The 20,648-nt window shown below is 40.1% G+C and overlaps 1 protein-coding gene across 3 annotated transcripts in view; it reads left to right on the plus strand.

Annotated features, from left to right (window-relative positions):
- The window catches only part of PIEZO2 (piezo type mechanosensitive ion channel component 2), a 309,376-nt gene that overhangs the window by 110,735 nt on the left and 177,993 nt on the right, over window positions 1-20,648 (plus strand). For all 3 annotated transcript variants that reach the window (XM_072998801.2, XM_072998800.2, XM_072998799.2), the window contains exon 3: window positions 6,244-6,369. In XM_072998801.2, coding sequence (XP_072854902.2) covers window positions 6,244-6,369 — 126 coding nt within the window. The remainder of the gene's footprint in view (window positions 1-6,243; window positions 6,370-20,648) is intronic.

Here is a 20,648-nt window from a genome sequence, read left to right on the forward strand (position 1 = left end):
GGGGGCAGGATGTGGCACCACCCACTATGGTGCCTGCTGGAAAGCAAGCTGTCTACAAGGCATTGATTCTTTAATTATCTAATTGCAACAATGTAGAGTAGATAAAGTTGTGGCAGTGCCAAAATTTCCCAAAGTGCCCATGGGATATTTTTTGTTAGTAGTAGTGGAAATTTCCTTGGCAATTAATTTGTGTTGGGAGAGCCAGTAATACCCAATCATGCTTTGTTACATACACTTCATCTGCTTCAGCTGTTTCTTCAAAGTAGAAAATAAAAAATGCAACTTCTGCTTGCTCTTGTTACTCCACCCATATATTACCTCAATACTACCTCTTAATTCACCACTTAATTTAGTATACAGTTACATTCAGGAGAGAAACATGAACAATATATTTACTGAGAATCTAACAAGTCATTTCATAAAGGTCATTGCAACCTATATATTTCTCTTTACATGAAGATTATTCAAAATAATTAAAATTGAATCTGTTTCACAAGTCTGTAACAGTTGATAAAATTTAACTTTGGCAACCCACTGATCTAAGGTCAGACATAGACAATGTAATTTACTGATTTAAAATACAAAAGTAGAATTTGCAAGAAAACATTTCAGAGTTGACTTCAAGTGTTTTTAATTCAGTACAGGAAGGGATGTGAAAAATACTTGCTATATTTGCCAATCTTGACATTTTTAGTTGTCTCTATGGGACAGGAGACCTTGACTAATATTTCTAAATCATGCAAGATTCCTCAGTTTCAGCTAAGAGCAAGTTGAGCTTTTTCCAGTTTAATTCCTCACAATTTTTGCAAAATACAGAAGTACAAAGTTATGTCCTTTCCTTTGAGAAAAAGAGTACAGTGGTGCCTCGCTTAATGACAATAATCCGTTCCAGGAAAATCGCAGTTAAGGGAAAACATCGTAAAGCGAAAATAAAAACCCCATTGAAACACATTGAAACCCATTCAATGCGTTCCAATGGGGTAAAAACTCACCGTCCAGCGAAAATCATCCATATGGTGGCCATTTTCGCTGCCTGTATAGCGAGGAATCTGTCCCTAAACACAGTGGGGAGCCATTTTAATCACCTGGTGGCCAGTGGTCACCGCCGATCAGCTGTTCAAAAAATGTTGTTTTGCGAAGAATCGGTTTTCGAAGCAGGGAATCATCGCAAAGCGAAATTCCCCCATTCAGACCATTGTTTTGCGAACGCAATTGCAATCGCAAAAAGATCGTCATTAAGCGGTTTCGTCGTAATGCGGGGCAATTGTAAAGCGAGGCACTACTGTATGCCTATTTACAGTTACAGAACAAGTGCAGAGGGCCAATTAATTTTAAGAAGTATGTAAACCAACCAGTGAATGATACTGGTTCAAGGAACAAAGCAGCAGTTCCATTTTTAAGCAAATTGGGCCTTTTACTTAAATATATAATTTATACATATTGTATAATTTTGGAGAGAATTTGAGCAATTTGTGTGAAACATTTTTCACAACTACAGTATCAAGAGTGCCTGTGCATTGTTGGGAGTTTCTTGGCACCAATTTATATACTACCCAGAGTGGCCCTGACTGCCAAATGGGTGGTATATAAACCCAAACAATCAGTCAGTCATTCAATCAATCAGTCAATCAATGCTTTCTCTGAAATGCAAATAGCAGATTTGGAAAAGAAAGTATCTGAGGACTGTGGCAGAGAGAAGACAGAGATAAATTTTAGCACTGCACCTTCATAGTACTGTGGATTGTATTTGATTGTTTTTACAATCCACCCCACAAGACTGATTAGGGAGATATTTCTAGATTTTTATGCAATCATCTTTATGTGATCACTTACACCTGTTATTATCAAGTTTTACTTGGAAATACACCCAATTATTGTAAAAGTGTTAAGCTCAGAATAGCCTAAATGCTCTTATCTACTTATTCCTGTGTAACACAAATGGTGTAACTTTTGGAGAGGAATTGCTGGAAAGTAAGAAATTATTATAGGCATTACTTGTTGTATACATAGTTCTGAGACTCGGTGTCTATAGTGATTTCTTAACCTGAGACAATTTGCCTACAAAAAATTATGCTATTTCCATAGTTATGCAAGAGGATTTTGGACATAGGATTGCAATTATAGTAAGTTTTATGATTATACATTTGTTATTCTTTCTCATATACAATATTTTGAAAGCTTGCCTAGACTTGTCTTTTGGATTTCTGTTGAAATGTGGTTTGAATGAAGAACATTGCACATTCCTTTCAACTCTTATTTCTTGTTTATAATGATGACTAATATTTACACTCAAAACATTGCTAGTAATTTGTAGTAATGCCATGTACTTCCATGTTGGTTTTACATTCTTTCCACACATTTCTGAAGTCCTACTGTATTTGGCTCAGCCTACTGAGCAAGGACAAATTTCCTATGCACTCTGTCACCAAAATTTTGAGTGTTTAGATATTTCGACACTTCTATACATAAACAGCTAAAATGAGCTAATACAGCACATTCAGAGAACCTAAAGATACTTTGACGAACTGTGTATTAGGCCAAAAACAAAAGGAAAATAAAAGATAAAGAAGACAACAAAGTTGTGGCACCTTAAAGACCAACTGCTATATTTAATGTGAGCTTTCATAGACAAATCTGCAAAAGAATTGTGGTTTCCCACCACCTTTAATACATATATAGTATCAGTGCTTTTTCCCTACTCTAAAGTGTGGAGGTCCTGATATGCAAACTAGAGGAGCTTTGATCTTTAGCTCTCCAACCCATGCTCCTTTATTCACTCTGGCAGAATTCTGTACTAACATACTTTGCCCCCCTGCTTTCCCACTATGACCTTGATCCAGACCTGTGCAGTATATATAAGGGAAAAAACACACCTTCCACTTGATTCAGTAGGTTCTCCCTCTGCCATGAAAATTAGTACAAATGCAGACACATAAATCCAGAGTAGGACCAATATTGGGGGCATAGAGTTCAGGCTCTTATACCTTTCTCTTAGTGTCATCTTCTGGATTAGGTCCCCCTTTTTCTTATACCTCTGGATAAGAAAAAGTACTGACATGGGTGCATGGTACAGATGAATGCTAACATTCAGGTTGATCCTGAATTCTCTTAGATTGAAAGGATGCAGTCATGTCATCATCTTCTGGGTTACTGCACAATGGTGGAGGGCGGGGTTTAATTTAACTGGGGCTTATTTTTGGGGTAAGGCTTATATTACGAACATCCTGAAAAATCGTACTAGGGCTTATTTTTGGGGAAACAGGGTAGTAATGTCTCTTCAATGACTAAATATTTCTACACACACACATCATTCTTTGAACATTAAAAAAATACCCTGGCTTGTGAGAAAATATGGAAAACCATCTTCCAGACACCTGGCTTTTAATTTTCTGGGATTTATTTTAAATAAATGTATGTTGAAAAATGTGCCATTAGATTGGAAATATGGTAGTAGTACAGCAGCAAATATTGTCACTGCCAGCCTCTAAATAGTATTAATGTAGATCCACAAGACTGAACAGATTCAATGCAGACAATATTTTCTTTTCATGTCTTCTGTCTGCTCAGACAAAATTCCTCTTTTAATTTGAAAGTGGGTTAAGCAAGCTATGTGTGGAGTTGTTGGACTAGATTTGGTTATCCTTGTGTCTTCTCCAAATGATGACCTTATGAACAGTATCCTGGATCTCATAGCAATGCTTTCTTTCTTTTTTTAAAGTGCCTTGCCAATGCATTTATCCTTAGAATGGTTTCCATGAATAATACATCATGATGTAATCATTTAAAGACTGTATCCTCATGGGTACATCATAAAATGTCATCCAGTGATCATCAGCTCCAAGTATATTTGATTTGTATGCTTTTCTCGATCACTATCAGTGCCAGTAAAATATGTAGGCTAATGACAAAAAGCTGTTACGTTTTTGAAATTTGGAAGCTCTTCTCTGGAATTGATGAGAATGCTGTAAGTCTTGTCTGACAAAATATTTTGTTAACAAAATGACTACCTTGCTCAGGCAAACTTGCCAGTGAAAGAGTGTTACTGTTGTGAAGGCTGGTGTTGTCTATTGATGTAGAGGATGCAGTTTCTTAATATTATTCTGGGCAGAAAATCTCTAGAAAAAAACAGGAAGCCTTGCAAAAAGTTTTGAGTGAGTAGTGTTCATATTTAATTTGTTTTCTATTTAGTGTTCTGAATCTAAATTTCTTAAATCTGATTCTTTTCCATGCACTTTATGCAAGGCTCTTCTGAAGTCCTATCAAACACAATCTAAAGAGTCACGTTGATTTTACTTTCAGAAATCATATAACATGATAATTAAAGAAAAGGTTGAATTACAAAATTTTATAGTCCATGTAGAAGTAATGACACTTGTTTTATCTTTAGAAAGGAAAATAAAGTCTCTCTCCAACTGTACTTAAGTGGGATGTGGTGGTGCTGCGGGTTAAACCACAGAAGCCTCTGTGCTGCAAGGTCAGAAGACCACCAGTTGTAAGATCAAATCCACGGGACGGAGTGAGCTCCCATCGCTTGTCCCAGCTCCTGCCAACCTGGCAGTTCGAAAGCATGCAAATGTGAGTACATAAATAGGTACCACCATGGTGGGAAGGTAACAGCATTTCATGTTTAGTCGCGCTGGCCACGTGACCACGGAAACTATCTACGGACAAATGCTGGCTCTATGGCTTGAGGATTGAGATAAGCACCACACTCTAGAGTCGGACACGACTGGACTAAATGTCAACTGTACTTACAACAAGATCTAGAAAGAAATGTTTATTTTGTATATCACCCTAAAGAAACATTTCCCCAGTTGAGCATGATACTAGTTTTGACTAATTTGCACCACATCCAGCAAGGAGACAATGTATCACATCAGAATTGTCTGATTTTGCCAATTGTTATAAGTACATATTTTGTAATGTTTTACATAGTAGAATTCAGAACAAAACAGTGACAGATATGTTCTCCCAAGATACTGCACTCCTTGCATATGCTTTTTTTCTTTTTAAGCTGCAATTCATTTTTCTTTGGAATTTGGTGTACAGAAGATATTTTTCATCAGATTGTAGTATACTGCATTATACGATTGTGCAGTCTAATATCTATGAATGGGTACAGTTTTAAATTATTTGTATACATTAATCTTGTAGTACTTCATTCAGTCTCATCTGTGTTTGGTATGTTGTTGGATTGGGTAGGTCAGCTCTTTTTTCCAGTGTCCACACGTGGATGTCACTGGAGCAGACGAATTTGTTCCAACCTTAACATTTTTGAATCTGTGTCAGTGGGATTCTGCTACTTTGGTACAGATTGGAAGGCTCCAGTTTAATCCATCCCCCATGGGTGTGATTGCTTGGAATAGACTAAGCTAGAGCCGTGCAGCTCCTTCTGGTGTCAATTTCCAATATTCTAACGTATCTTAAATTGAACACTTCCATAATTGGGGAAATGATTTTTTTAAACACCAGCTAGATCATAGCTGAAGCGATGATGCACTTCATTCAAAAAATTATTTAATTTTTTTTTTGCCTGTCTCTGTATTGCCATTCGAAACCGCGGTTATGTGCCGTTTCTCAATTGGCAATACACAGATAGGCAAGGACATTTTTTAAAAATGTTAATGAAGTGAGCTAGGTAAAGGTAAAGGTTCCCCTTGACATTTAGTCCAGTCATGTCTGACTCTAGGGCACGGTGCTCATCCCTGTTTCCAACCCACAGAGCCAGCGTTTGTCCGAAGACAGTTTCTGTGGTCACATGGCCAGCGGGACTAGACAAGGAACTCTGTTACCTTCCCACCATGGCGGTATCTATTTATCTACTCGTATTTTTACATGCTTTCAAACTGCTAGGTTGGCAGGAGCTGGGACGAGTGATGAAAGCTCACTCCGTCGTGTGGATTTGATCTTACGACTGGTGGTCTTCTGACCTTGCAGCACAGAGGCTTCTGTGGTTTAACCCGCAGCGCCACCACATCCCTTCTGATGATCTAGAAGACATTAAAAAAGTCTCACTTCCCTATATAGATGATCGGAAAAGTGCTTAGTTGAGAGCGGATTGGGCTACAAAGAGTCGTTAGCCGTTCAGACGAGAAGTGCATGCCAAATGGCAGATTGCTCCTCTCCAACCTCAACCAGCCCTTTATAGCCCAAACCAGCCTGTACCAAAACAGCAGTCTGGACAGGTCGTCTGCCACAGTTTTTGCCACTTAAAATAACTGACTTGTTTTTTCTGTTTCTTAGGACACACAGGACGGTTACTCAAATCCTTATGTTTCATGAGTCTGACATTTCTGCTTCTGCACATCATCTTTCAAATCACAATAAACAGTTTGGAAGCTGGTAACACTATTGAACCTGATTATCACTGTGAGTATCACTCTTTTTAAACATTTAACATTCTGTGTAGTTTTTAGTATTGGAAACACACTATCAGTATAATCAATAATGGGCTTGTTGTAATAGTTCCTATGACTTGTGTTTGTTTAGATTCTGAAGAAGTGTTTTCTTGGATATTATATTTATGTGATTTATAAAATAACACCAAACCTCTCAAGCTATCTCTCCACCATCCCATATACTTTTTATAGATAATATAGTATTTCTTTATACTTTTGGATTAGTCCCTGGCCTAAACCCTTGATGTCACATCATTCCATCAACCACATTCCCTCACTTATAACAGGAATGAGAAGGATGGAGGGGAGGGCTTTGAGCCCAATTTGAAAGGGAATACTCCTAGCATGCTATTGTATTCCTCTTGTGATATCCAAGAGCATTCACCATGTAAGCTCTTCTTTTGATTCCATTATTTATGTGGGCTTCTTTCTAGAGGTTTTTAGTATACTACTGTGAAGGCAGTATCAGTGAGTGTGTTAGAGCAGTGGTCCCCAACATTTTCCCAACTACGGATCAGTTGGGGGGGGGTGTGCTCGCAGGGGGCGTAACTCTCTCACACACATGTGCACATCATGCTGAGGGGAGCTTGCGTGCATGTGGATAGCACATTCACAGGGGGCGGGATGCGCTTGCACACATGTGTGTGACGGGGCTTGTGGTGCCCCCCACTCGCATGCCTGTGTACATCGTGCACAAGGGCAGAACCCGCTCACGTGCATGTGTGCAATGGAGCTTGTGGGGGGGCACTTGTGGAGGTTAGGAGATCTGTGTCCATGGCCTGTTCCTGGATAGGCTGTGGACCAGGGGTTGGGGACCTCTGTGTTAGAGCACTGGGGCTTGGGTTCCCTCTAACATATGAGGGAAGAATGCCAGGCAGTGCATAGACTTGTCACTCATGCTTTGTGGTACTTACTGCTGGTAATTACAACAATTCTGAGACTGTTAACTTGCTTCACCCACTGAGTAAATTACCAACATCTATGAAAATAAAAGAGAATGTCTGTCAGAGCTGTGGATCCCAAGGACATGAATTCTAACCATTTCAAACTTGCAGGCCTTAAAGCAACATTCTCTTTAAGCTGCACCACATGCACACAAAACTCCATTGGAACTGCACACTGGCAGCCAGTGTTGATGCCCATTATGCTCTGGTTTCAGATGAAACCCTTTCCCCTGCGCACAAGGTGAGGCTCCCACACAGTGGGGCCAAAACTTAAAGGGAACTTTGTCTTAAAATATGTATCTCAGGATTATTAGGATTTTTTTTTAAAAAAAGTAGTAATCATAATATGAATCTTTTATGAACTTGAAGCCTTGCATTCTCATAAGAGATGATAGCAACATTTCTACTGTAGGTTAGCAGACGTCTTTGGTTTATAATCAATAGTCAATATTCTTTGAAGCCTTAATCAGCAGAGCTTGGAACATTGGGTTTGAAAATTAATTTGTGGATGTTAGACATTAGATGTAGGGAGATCACTTTACTGTTACCTTTGGAAGGTGGAATAGTTTAAATTGATTATTAGTAATAATTAGTACTAATTAGGGTTCATATCCCTGCTTGGCCATGGAAACTCACTGGGAACCACTAAAACCACTCCTTAAATATCTCACCTTGAAAATCTACTGAGTTCCAGCTTGATGTCACAAAACACATACACACTAATTAAGTTGTTAATTAAATTGTTATTTTAGAAATAAGTATTTGGATTTACTGAGAATGCATGTGATTGACACATTTGTTACTGGCTCCTTCAGAAATACTGTCCTAGCCCTTTTAACATTGCTTTCCCCAGCCTGGCACTTTTTTGCCAAAAGGACTGCAATTCATATAGTACAGGGCATAGTGTGGTTCAATACAACTTGGATACTGGTAGGTTAGGGAAGTCTGTGTGTCACGTTCCCAGGGGGTTTCAACGGGCAACAGTCCAGTAAACCAGTCCAATATCAGAAGTCCAGAAGATGCAAAGCAGATACCAAAACGCCAAAGCCAAAACACAAAGCATAGTCAGCAGTCAGAGTCCAAAGCCAGGGGTCCAGAGAACAAGGTCCAGGATAAGCAGGAGCATGAATGTGGGCCAAAGTGTTTGACTAGTTGCTTCCACAAACTTGCAAGCCTGTGGGTGCAGATTTTATAGCAACAACAGCCATCTAAACACCTCATCCTGCTAATACTCAGGGCTGGTCGACCTGATGTTCCTATGGGAAGCATTCATGCGGGCTTTGGATCTTCGTGTCATGAGTCCTTGCCGAAGCTTCTCCCTTACCCTGGCTACTGGGGGGAGGAGAATCTGGTGGTGATTCAGCTACCTGCGATTCTGATTGCCCAGCTTTCTCCTCAGCTGACAGATCTTCTTCGGCAGAACTCATGACACTGTGTTAAAACAAGGGATCTGATATTACAGCTGTTACTCTGTCACACTTCTGCAACAATCTAGTTTTTCTTCTTTGCCCTTCCATCGCCATAAACCACTGCTTCCTGACTTGAGGGTTGTGACTCCCAAGGGAGCCACAAAGGGTTTTCTGGGAGGTCATGGGTCGCCTTATATGTGTTGTAGGCAAGGTTCTGTGTAAGATGTGAGTCTGTGCGCATGTGACTCTGTTCCCCCTCCATGCCGGGCTCTTCCTCCGCAGTTGCAACAGAACCCTGTGCGGGGGCCAGAGTCACACATGCATGGGGCAGAGCCCCCCCCCCCCAGTGGGGCTGAAAATTCTAGGGAACGTTGGTTGTGGCCATTGTTAAATAATTACTTCCTTGACCTTCTGGAGCCAGATATTAAACTTCGTCTGTATGTATGAGAAACAAGCCCTTTGGGTGGGAGTGAGGAAGAAAGAAGCTTCTACTTTCTGAGAAGAGATGACTTCATTAAAAATTCCATTTTATACAAATATGGCAGAGGGGGTCATAAGTTACTTGGCTATTATAAAATGGGGGCACGTCTTGAAAAAGGTTGGGAATCACTGCTGTAGACAAACTTGTTTCTCCATATCTCACCTACACTAGTCTGGAAATAGAAACTTTATTTTCATAAAATGTCAAAAAAACCCCCCCAAAACTAGATACCTTGTCTCCTATTTGACTCAAGTCTCAATTTTGCACTGTAAGCCTGATGATATAAAGTGAAACTGCCATGCTAGCATTTTAGATTTACATTCTTCACATATACTGTGTTCATTTGTATTGGCCAGAATCCTATTGAGGTTATATCTGGATAGCTTAGCTTGTTCAGTTGACATGGCATACAGCAGCAAACACCTGTGCCAACTTCTTCACTTGCAGCAATTCACTGATGAGATTTACACTAATTGTGTTATGCAGGCAGGGGTAAAGAGTATTTCTTCTTCCCATTTGGTCCTTATTTTAAAGTTTGGGCTAGATGGATGCTGCAAAGGAAGGAATATGCCAGTCCCCTTTGGCATTTTCTTTCAAAATAACATTTTAAATGTTTTAAAATGATCTAATTATGAACTAAAATGAACAAATATTCATATAATTATTTTCACTGAAGAAACCACGTAATGGCGAAGTCATATTCTAAAATGCACCTGCACTCAGCATATGCACTGAGGCAGTACAGTATCTTCCTTATGATCACACATCTTGATATCTTTTTTTTTCTATGCTCAATTCATCTTTTGCATCAAACAACTAATCTGACCAGATGTGGAAAGGATACTTTGGAAACCGAACAATTTATCAGCCAGAGTGTACAGAAGAAATTGGCTTACTGAGAAGGTTGATGCATAGCAATGACTAGCAATGGTTAACGATATAGAACCTTGATTGTCTTACAAGAAAACAGTTAAATATTGGGACATTGGCATTGTATCCTGTTAACTGTGAAAGGTCACACTGTAAAGACAGAATTGAACATTCAGCTTTTTATTAAGAAATACAAGTAGTTACTTTACAATCAGGAGAAGAGCAAGGAACTCTTGAAAACACTCAGGATCCAGACATTTTAAAAAACTCTATAGGATTTTGATTCTATAAATTGCATTGGTGAATGCATTTCATTGACTGAACCTTCAGTTGGCTAAGACAATCTGTAGAAAAACTATGGTTGGCAATAGATTTTCTACCTTCTAGATTGTGTCACCTGCATAAAAGGAAAGAAACATTAAGGCAGCTGTTCCCTTCTATGTGTTAAAAAGTGGACAAAAGACAGTGCTGACAGGACAGGAGAATTAGAAATCAATCGTTGTCTGTTTGCAACACTTTGGCGGACTACAATAGAACACTAGTGAAGGAATGTGTTCGAGCTACACTTTTAATTTCACAGTTTTTCTCCTGGTCTTGGAATCGATACCTTGATTTAATTGAATTTATGTTGGTCTTATTTTCAAAATGATTGATTAATCTCTCTTATAACAAAAAGTAATGTATTTTATTTAATTAATATTATCTGTTTCTAAGCTTTGAGAATGGTGGAAGCAGACTAAGAGATACATGTATATGGCTATCCATCCTGGCCTACAGTGGAGGAGCCCCCCCCCCCATAGAAACAGAATGATAGACCCCTCCCTCAGAGGGTTGTAGGAACATACAATTTCAGGGAGTGTAGCTGTGGCTTCAACTGTGGCATAACTGACCAGCTTCGGCAGCTGCTTAACTTTGCATCAAGCTTTGTTGCTTCAGACTTTGGGCTGGCTGTTGAGGCACTTATAAAACCTATGGTTTGTATGCTAGTTATAAATTATGAACCTTGTGTTTACATTTTGTTGTGTAAATTGGAGAAGAATCACTTGGTCATGTGTGCTGAACTAGTTACCCATACCTTATTAGCTTGAACTGAAACTAAACCAGAACAACTTCCATTTCCTGAAAGAAAACAAATAAAAATCCTGAATTATTTCTTTAATGGCACAGAAAATTATTCTTTGGTTTACAGCTCCTAGTGGTCATACGTGCTGTGGAGTTCTGCGAGTTATAGTTTTAAAAAATAACTTTTCCAATTCTGCTTGACTCTTTGCTTCCTTAATAACTTCAATTTTTTTAATCACACAACTGCCAGCCTGGTACAACACATGGTTTTCAGATGTGAAACTCAGGCATGCATTCTAGCAATGAAGGTTATCAGAGAAGTTGAAAACAGAGTATTTCAAATGTCTGTTTATGTGACTTTAATGTTAAAGACAGGAAAATATTTAAGCATGAAATTCACTATTTCTGATAAACAACAAAGCAGCAGAAGTTGGATTCCCCGTTTCCCAAATACTGCTCAATTTGAGACATTAAATGTTTACAATTCCTTTGACTTTTCTTTTGCAAAAAGAGAAATGTATACTGATGGAATTATAACATTTGATTCTTTGGATCTGTCTACCAAGTGTGATGAGATGTTATTAAAATACCTCTTTTGAGCTCTGCTTTAGAAGGGTATATCCACTGGAATATTTCAGTTGAGCGAAATATTGTATTGTTGTTTCTGAAAGTCAGACATTCAGTCTTGGAAAATCAAGGGAGCCTCATAAAACAGGGTTGGTTGGACACAAGAAGGTTTTATGGAAAAGGCATCAAAAAAAGCAATGAAATTTTGTCATGCTATTATAATCTAACAATTGAGAGAAAATAAATCTTATTGGAATTCATAATATTAAAATTCAGGGGTTAAATCTTGGCATTGAGTGAATGGCTTTCGTGAGTGTTGTAGTTGTATTATGTTGAAAATGAGTGTGAAATTTGTGTACAACTCCTAATTTCATGTGGTCAGGCTAGGGAATGAAGGGTCAGCGCCAGATGGTTGAACTTCAAGTTATAAATTTGTTGTTTAGGAAAAATTCAAGCAACTTTGTAACATCCAATTTATGTTTCTTATGGAGTCACTGCAGGAGTCAAATTAGTGCAGGAAAACGATTTTGAATACTGTATATGATAGACACAAGGGCACAAAGCCTGACTGCATTTTGCTCCAGCTAAACCTAGAGAACATTGTCTTAAGTGGACCCAGTGGCTGCTAATACCCAATGCTGATTAGATTGAATTACTTTGGCAAAAATACATTTGTAGGTTGCTGGAGAAATGTAAGGGCTTTAGAAGCTAAGTCCCTATGTGGTGTTTTTGCCCTCCAGTGAAGCAGTTTTGTTTTGAGGTGGTCATTGAGATTAGTGTTACAATATGAAAAATTGAAAAGACTCTGGAACTAAGCCTGTTATTTGGTTATTGGAAAGGTGATCAAATACTCATATTCACATAGCAGAATGTCAAAGTATGATGCTTACCTGTTAAAGCCATACTTTTAAGAATTGTTAGTAAAATCCGTTTGCCCTTAATTGATTATGTGAACTCAGACAAATGTACCCAGGCTGCACTTGTAAAACACTGGTAGTGGGGGTAGAACATGCCCATGTAGAAGAGAGGTTAGATATCTTACATCTATCCCCTCTTCTAGTCCCACCCCCAATCAGATGGTATCAGGTGACCATATCAGCAAATCCTCGAGCCACACGGTGTTGTTTATGAACGCTAGGTCAGTACAAAATAAGACTGCCCTCATCCATGATGTAATTCTGGATGAGGGTGCTGACCTGGCATGCATTACTGAGACATGGGTGGGAGAGGAGGGTGGTGTTCCCCTCTCCCAGCTGTGTCCACCTGGGTACTCGGTCCAGCACCAGTGTCGCTCGGAGGGTCGGGGAGGGGGAGTTGCTATAGTCTATAGGAGTTCTATCTCCCTGACCAGGCTTCCTGTCCCTTTGAGAGGAGGTCTCGAGGGCCTGTATTGTGTGTTGGGCTCGCGAGACAGGTTAAGGATTCTGTTGGTGTACCGCCCACTCTGCTGCATACCAACAGTCTCCCTGCCTGAGCTGACAGAGGTAATCTTGGACCTGGTGTTGAGGACTCCCAGGCTGTTGGTGCTGGGGGACCTCAACATCCATGCTAAGGCTGTCTTGACCAGATAGGCTCAGGACTTCATGTCCACCATGACAACCATGGGACTGTCTCAATGTGTCATCAGCCCGACGCATGAGAAGAGCCATACCTTGGACTTGGTTTTCTCAACAGGAATGGAAGATGGTGGTTTGTATGTGGAGGGGCTGGTTGTGACCCCATTGTCATGGTCAGACCACTTCCTGGTCAAGTTTAGTCTGTTAGCTTCTTCTTCCCTCTGCAAGGGTGGGGGATCTATTAAGATGATCTGCCCTCAGAGACTAATGGATCCAGATGGTTTCCTGAATGCTCTGGGGGATTATCCGTCTGATATGGTCAGTGCTCTTGTTGAAGCTCAGGTCACCCTATGGAATAGGGAGATGACCTGGGCAGTTGACACGATTGCACCTAAGTGCCCTCTCCCTGCACGCAGAGCCCAGACAGCTCCTTGGTATACTTCTGAAGTGTGGGTGATGAAGCAAGAGGGGAGACGGCTGGAATGCAGGTGGAGGAAATCCTGCTGGGAATCCGATTGAACACAACTTAGAGCCCATTATCGGGCCTATTTCGTGGCAATATGGCTGGCGAAATGGCACTATTTCTCCAGACATATTGCTTCCTCAGAACGTCATCCAGCAGAGCTGTTTCAGGTGATCCGGGATCTTCTTCAACCGGGAAATCCAGTGGAGGTCCCAGACTGCTCATCAGTTCGCTGTGATGAGTTTACCATTCATTTTGAGGGAAAAATCACTCAGATTCGCAATGGGTTGGACTCCACCGTTACTGCAGAATCAGAGGATGTGTCCAGTGTGCTGTGCTTACATGAAGTATTAATGATGAGTTTCAATTGTTGATACCTGAGTATGTGGACCGGGTGCTTGGATCTGTCTGTTCTACCACCACTCCGCTCGACCCTTGCCCATCTTGGCTAAATGGAAGATCTGCCAGGGAGGTTCGCACCTGGGTCCAGGAGGCCATGAACGCCTCCTTGCGAGAGGGAGTGGTCCCTACAACCTTGAAAGAAGCAGTAATTCAGCCACTCCTAAAAAAGCCTAACCTGGACCCAAGGCTGGTGGTTAACTACCGACCAGTGGCAAACCTCTCTTATTTGGGCAACATGTTGGAGCGGATTGTGGCTGGGCAACTCCAGGCGCTGCTTGATGAAACCCATTTCAATTGGGTTTCAGGCCGGGTTTTGGTATGGAGACTGCCTTGGTCGCCCTGTATGATGGCCTTTGCCGGGAGAGAGAGTGACCCTGTTGATACTCCTGGACCTCTCAGCGGCTTTTGACACCATCGACTGTGGTGTCCTTTTGGATAGGCTGGCTGGGTTGGGAGTTGGGGGCACTGCTTTATGGTGTTTCCACTCCTTCCTGGCTGACTGTGTCCAGAGGGTGGTGCTGGGGGGACAGTTGCTCTGTCCTTGGCATTTATGTCATGGAGTTCCTCAGGGCTTGATACTGTCCCCCATGCTGTTTCTACATGAAACTGGTGGGAGATGTCATCATGAGGTTTAGGCTGAGGAGTCAGTAATATGCTGACAATACTCAGCTCTTCCTCTCATTTTCCACCAATCCAGGTGAGGTGGTTTCTCTACTGAACTTGTGTCTGTACCTGGTAATGGACTGGATGAGGCTTAATAAATTGAAACTCAATCCAGATAAGATGGAAGTGGTGTTGGTGGGTGCTTCGCCGGACAGGCTGGAGGGCCATTTCCCTGCCCTGAATGGGATTACACTCCCCCTAAGGGACAGGGTCCGCAGCCTGGGGATACTCCTGGACCCCAGTCGAACTCTGGAAACCCAGTTGGACTCGGTGGCCAGGGGTACCTTCCTTCAGCTGCGAAAATTATACTAGCTATGGCCCTACCTGGACGAGTGGAGTCTCATGACAGTTACACACGCACTGGTAACATCTCACATAGATTACTGCAATGCGCTCTATGTGGGGCTGCCTTTGAAGACGGTCTGGTGACTGCAACTGGTCCAGAATCGAGCTGTGCAGCTGGTGAGTGGTGGGGCCTCTAGGGAATACATCAAGCCGATTCTGTTTAAATTACATTGGCTACCAGTTGCTGCCCGGGCCCAATTCAAAGTGCTTGTTTTGACGTATAAAGCCCTAAACGGCTTGGGCCCTGGATACCTGAAGGCCCGCCTCCTTCCATGGGCCTTCCCAGCAGTTAAGATCTAGCCAGGGGGCCCTTTTGAAAGAGCCGTCCCTCAAGGAGGTAAGAGAGATGGCTTGTAGACAAAAGGCCTTTTCAGCAGCTGCCCCTGGAACGCCATCCCAATTGAGATTCGGCTGGTGCTGATGCTAATGACATTTCGGTGCCAGGTCAAAATAATATAAACTGTGGGTCCTGATGGCAATTCTTAGAGTATACTGTATATTTTAATTGTATTTTAATTGTCTTATCTTTTTATTGTATTTTAATTGTTGTAAGCCGTCCAGAGACCTTTGGGTAGTGTGGGCGGCATATAAGTTAAACAAACAAACAAACAAACAAACAAACAAACAAACACAATATATGCAATAATGGGCTTAAGCTACAGGCAGCCAGATTTAGGCTGAATATCAGGGAAAAACATCTTAACTCTCAGAGCAGTACAGTTATGACAGTGGAACTAATTACTTCAGGAGGTGGTGAGTGCACCAGTGCTAGAGGCATGCAAGAGAGAACTGGACAATCAACTGTCAGATCTGCTTTGATTTGGATTGGACTCAGTGACCTTTTAGGCCCTTCCAACTCAATTATTCTATGATTCTATGAAATATGTTTTCAGCTGGTTAAAAGTTTATGATTGCTAGTGGTTATAATCACTCCATAATTGTTACTATTTGATTAATAAGCTGTATTTGTAGTTAGTTAGTTAGTTAGTTAGTTAGTTAGTTAGTTAGTTAGTTAGATAGATAGATAGATAGATAGATAGATAGATAGATAGATAGATAGATAGATAGATAGATAGATAGATAGATAGATAGATAGATAGATAATTAGTTAGTTAGATAATTAGTTAGTTAGATAATTAGTTAGTTAGTTAGTTAGTTAGTTAGTTAGTTAGTTAGTTAGATAGATAGATAGATAGATAGATAGATAGATAGATAGATAGATAGATAGATAGATAGATAGATAGATAGATAGATAGATAGATAGATTTCAAACATGTCTTCATTTGGTTAGCTTCCTTAAGTGAACCACAAAGTAACACCAAGTTTTTTGAATATAGCTTGTGTGTGTTTAATTGACAGCAATTATGATGAGACCCCTTCACATCTTGAAAAAATGTCACTAACCACCTGCATTTGGATATTTTATTCTCATGTGTGCTTTTGAAATTTTCCATTTAACTATACATTAAATGTTGTGTACTATAAAAGCAGTGCAATGTGTGAAATTGTTGCCAGGGATTTTTTTTTCTTGGACAATAAAGATTTGTATAATAACACACATGTTTCTGTTTTGCAGTGACTGATTATTAGTATTCTTGTTATTTGCTTGGGATCTTTTCTTCCCCTCAATTTTGTATCTTTCATGACACCATGAAAACATAATCATGGCAGGAACAGAAGGAAGTTGTGAAAAGGATGTATGATGTCATTATATTGTTAGCAAATTGACAGAAAATACATGTGCAGATACATCTTTGACATTTCCCAGATGCTGGAGAAACTAATTCAGCATTTTAGCTTTGTTTTATACAGATATATATCTGAGTAATGTCTTTGCTTAAGTATCTTTCACAGATTTTAGGCAACATTTCAGATACTAATGAAAACATGTTTGAAACCTGTCATCACAGTTTTATTTTTATTTTTTTTAGAAATATGACATTGATTGGACTAAGAGGGTTTGCTAGTAGATACTGTAATGTAGCAGCAAGAGGATAGGTATTTATTTTGTAGACTGGAGAATAAAAGACAGGTTACTTCCATGGCTAGAATTATTATAACACTTGTACAATGCACATTTTTTAAAAAGTCTGAAACAGTAAATTGCAAAAGAAAAAATGATACAGCATTGTCAAGTTTGAATGGTTTAATTCAGGAAGAGCATCTGGGGCTCAAATTTATGGGATATAAGGTAAAGGTAAAGGTTCCCCTTGACAATTTTTGTCCAGTCGTGTTCGACATTAGGGGGCGGTGCTCATCCCCGTTTCCAAGCCATAGAGCCAGTGTTTTGTCCAAAGACAATCTTCCGTGGTCACATGGCCAGTGCGACTTACACATGGAACGCTGTTACCTTCCCACCGAGGTGGTCTCTATTGATCTACTTGCATTTGCATGCTTTCGAACCGCTAGGTTGGCGGGAGCTGGGACAAGCGACAGGAGCTCACTCCATCGCATGGATTCGATCTTATGACTGCTGGTCTTCTGACCCTGCAGCACAGGCTTCTGCAGTTTAGCCCGCAACGCCACCACGTCCCTCTTGGGTATAATCTGTGGTCAAATTTTTGGCAAAATAATTGTCTTTTTAAAGACTCAAAGACCAAAGGCTTACAAAAGTCATTGAAGACTGGTTCTATAGCAGATGGGTTTAAAGCTGCCTTGATTCTGCATGAAGGTCTAGAGCCTGTGACCATCCAGATAGCTTGCAGGCACACTATCTAAAGCAATTTGTAAGGTAAAATATTGCTTTATGTGTGGAAACTGACAAAGAGAATATTGATCAAGGAAAAAGCTTATAACAGGTCCAAACCAAATAGCTTTGGTTAGAAGGTGTGGAGAAACACAAGTAATGAAACTTTGTGTTATTTGTCGTTTTAACATTTCTTGGTGAGAAACGCAAAAAAAAAAAAAAAAAAAAAGCCACAACATTCTATTTAGGTATTAAGCCTGAAAAATTGGCATAATGGTGGGGATTGTAGTTTCTCTGACCCCACCACACACCATCTGAAAGCCAGTCAGATTTCTCTGTATTAACACACACAGCCTGTAAGTGTGGATGGATGAACACACTTACAGCACTCCTGAGACTGAGAGGGATGTATAGTATTCTTCTGTTTATAAGTCGATCTAATGTATAAGACAACCCCCCTTTCCTAACACCCAAATTAGAAAATTTGAAAATTTGCACACTTGCACCCCTTTGATCCTGAAGCCCTTGCATGGCTGCTTCAGGTTCAAAGGGGTGCAATCCTGCCACCCTTTCACGGCTGTGTTACCCACTTCCTATCATGGCTGCTTCAGGATCAAAGGAATGTGAGTGTGCCACCCTTTCATGGCTGCATTACCCTGTGGATTCACAAATGGCAGGGAAAGTGATTGCCTTCCATGTATAAAACGACCCTCAAGTTTTTGTCTAATTATTTAAGTAAAAAGTGTCATTTTATACACGGAAAAATACAGTGGTGCCCTGCAAGACGATGTTAATCCGTTCCATTGAAATTGCTGTTTAGCGAAAACATAGTCTTGCAAAAAGCGGTTCCCCATTGGAATGCATTGAAATCTGTTTAATGTGTTCCAATGGGGAAAATAGTCATCATTTTGCGAAAATTGCCCATAGGGAAGCCATTTTGCGAACTGCCGATCAGCTGTAAAAATCACTGTCTTGCGAAGCATCGGTCCTGAAAACGCCTGTTTTGCAAAGATCGCCTGTTTTGCGGAGCCGCCGATCAGTTGTAAAAATCGTCATCTTGCAAAGCATCGGTCCCAGAAAAAAAAAGTCTTGCGAAGCATGGACCAAAACATCATCCAGTGAAAAACACCCATAGGAAACACTGTTTTGCAAAGCGCAATGGCAATTGCAAAACCTCATTGTCATGTGGATTCATCGTTTTGCAGGGTAATCATCTAGTGAGGTACCACTGTATGGTACTTGTATTTCCTATGTCCATTTTCAGGCTCTAATGTCTGAAAAGGACCAGAGAGAGAAATAAATAGTTGCTTTAAGATGTCCATATGAAGTTTTAACAGGTAAGCTCATTCTGATTGTTTTTGGAGGCTATAAATCCTGCCAAACAAACACTGAAATAGGTATACCTGAGTGGCAATAATTCTGCAATTTGAGAGTTTTGTTGTGCAGCTTATGAGGAAGGCTTTGGTAGATACACTAGAATAAAGGCAAGCTCTTGGGAGTAAACATCAGCTGGGATTTTAGCACTGAGTTTGAGGAGAAAGGTTGAGATGCCAATACTTTCTTTCTTGAATATCCCAAATGCTCACTGAAATCTTGTTTATGAAGGTCTGATGGCATTATCAGCTAAGCCAGTTTTTTAGGATGCAACCAATCATTAACAAAAAGTGAAGGCAAAATCTGTGAACTCTTACCAGTGTGAGATGAAGTGGAGAAGTATACAAGCTTAAAGTTCTTGCTTATTAACATCACATAAAATCATTGTTTAATGCTATTCATAGCCATGGAGCTTTTCCCTTCTACACCTCAATTTGGTTTGACCCTTACAAACAATATTTAATTATGATTAATTTTAACTGTTTAGAAACCATAGTTTGAACAGATGAACTACTGAAAGAATTTCTGTACCCATTTCTGTATATTAATCTGCCACCCAACCTCCAGTTTCATGTGTTGTATTCCACTTTTTATTCCGTAAGCTTGAAGTGGGAAGGCTTGGCAGAATTTTTAAAATGACGAAGACATGAATAGCAATAAAATGTTTTTAAGTCCCTTTCTTTGAGAAAGTGCCACTTAGGAAGAATTCTTTAGATCTGTGGTTGATAATCTGGGTCCCTAGATGTTCTTGGACTACAACTCCCAGAAATCCTGGCCATTGCAGCTAGTAGTGAAGGCTCCTGGGAGTTTTAGTCCAAGAACTTCTGGGGACCCAAGATTGAGAACCACGGCTTTAGATGCTTCACATGCCTCTTTCATTTGGGATTGTTTTTGCAGTTGGGACAAATACTATGACCATTTTGTTACTACTGTAGTCTCAAGTAGAATAGTCCCATCGTCTCTCTGAGATTAACATATAAACTGATTAACCATTCAGAAATTGATTCAGTGGGTCTATTCTAGTTGGGACTAACAGTAGAAGGCTGTTTGCTGTGTGTATTTGAATCCTGAGTAAGTATTCTATTGTGCTGTTTTTTTTTTTAGTGGAACCGCAGTTCTAAAACACACTTGCTGTAATAAAATGACAAGTGTCCCCACATTTAAATATATGAAAACTGCTACTCAAGGGTAATTCTTTTGCAGCTGTATGCTACAAGTAAAAATTCTCCAGCACACTAGCATTAATTGGGTAACCTGATCAGTATCAAACTTGAAATTGGACAGGCTGTGTTCAAAGTTGTAGTGCAATAATGTCAAAACCTCATTCTGTAATGAATGAGACCATTCATCAAATGCTGAGAAACAGGGCATATACCTTGATAGACTTTTAGAAGATATTCTTGGCCACTCTCAGTGTTTTACCTTTAA

This window comes from Pogona vitticeps, chromosome 4 (genome assembly GCF_051106095.1).
Source record: "Pogona vitticeps strain Pit_001003342236 chromosome 4, PviZW2.1, whole genome shotgun sequence".
In the NCBI taxonomy this organism is placed as follows: domain Eukaryota; kingdom Metazoa; phylum Chordata; class Lepidosauria; order Squamata; family Agamidae; genus Pogona; species Pogona vitticeps.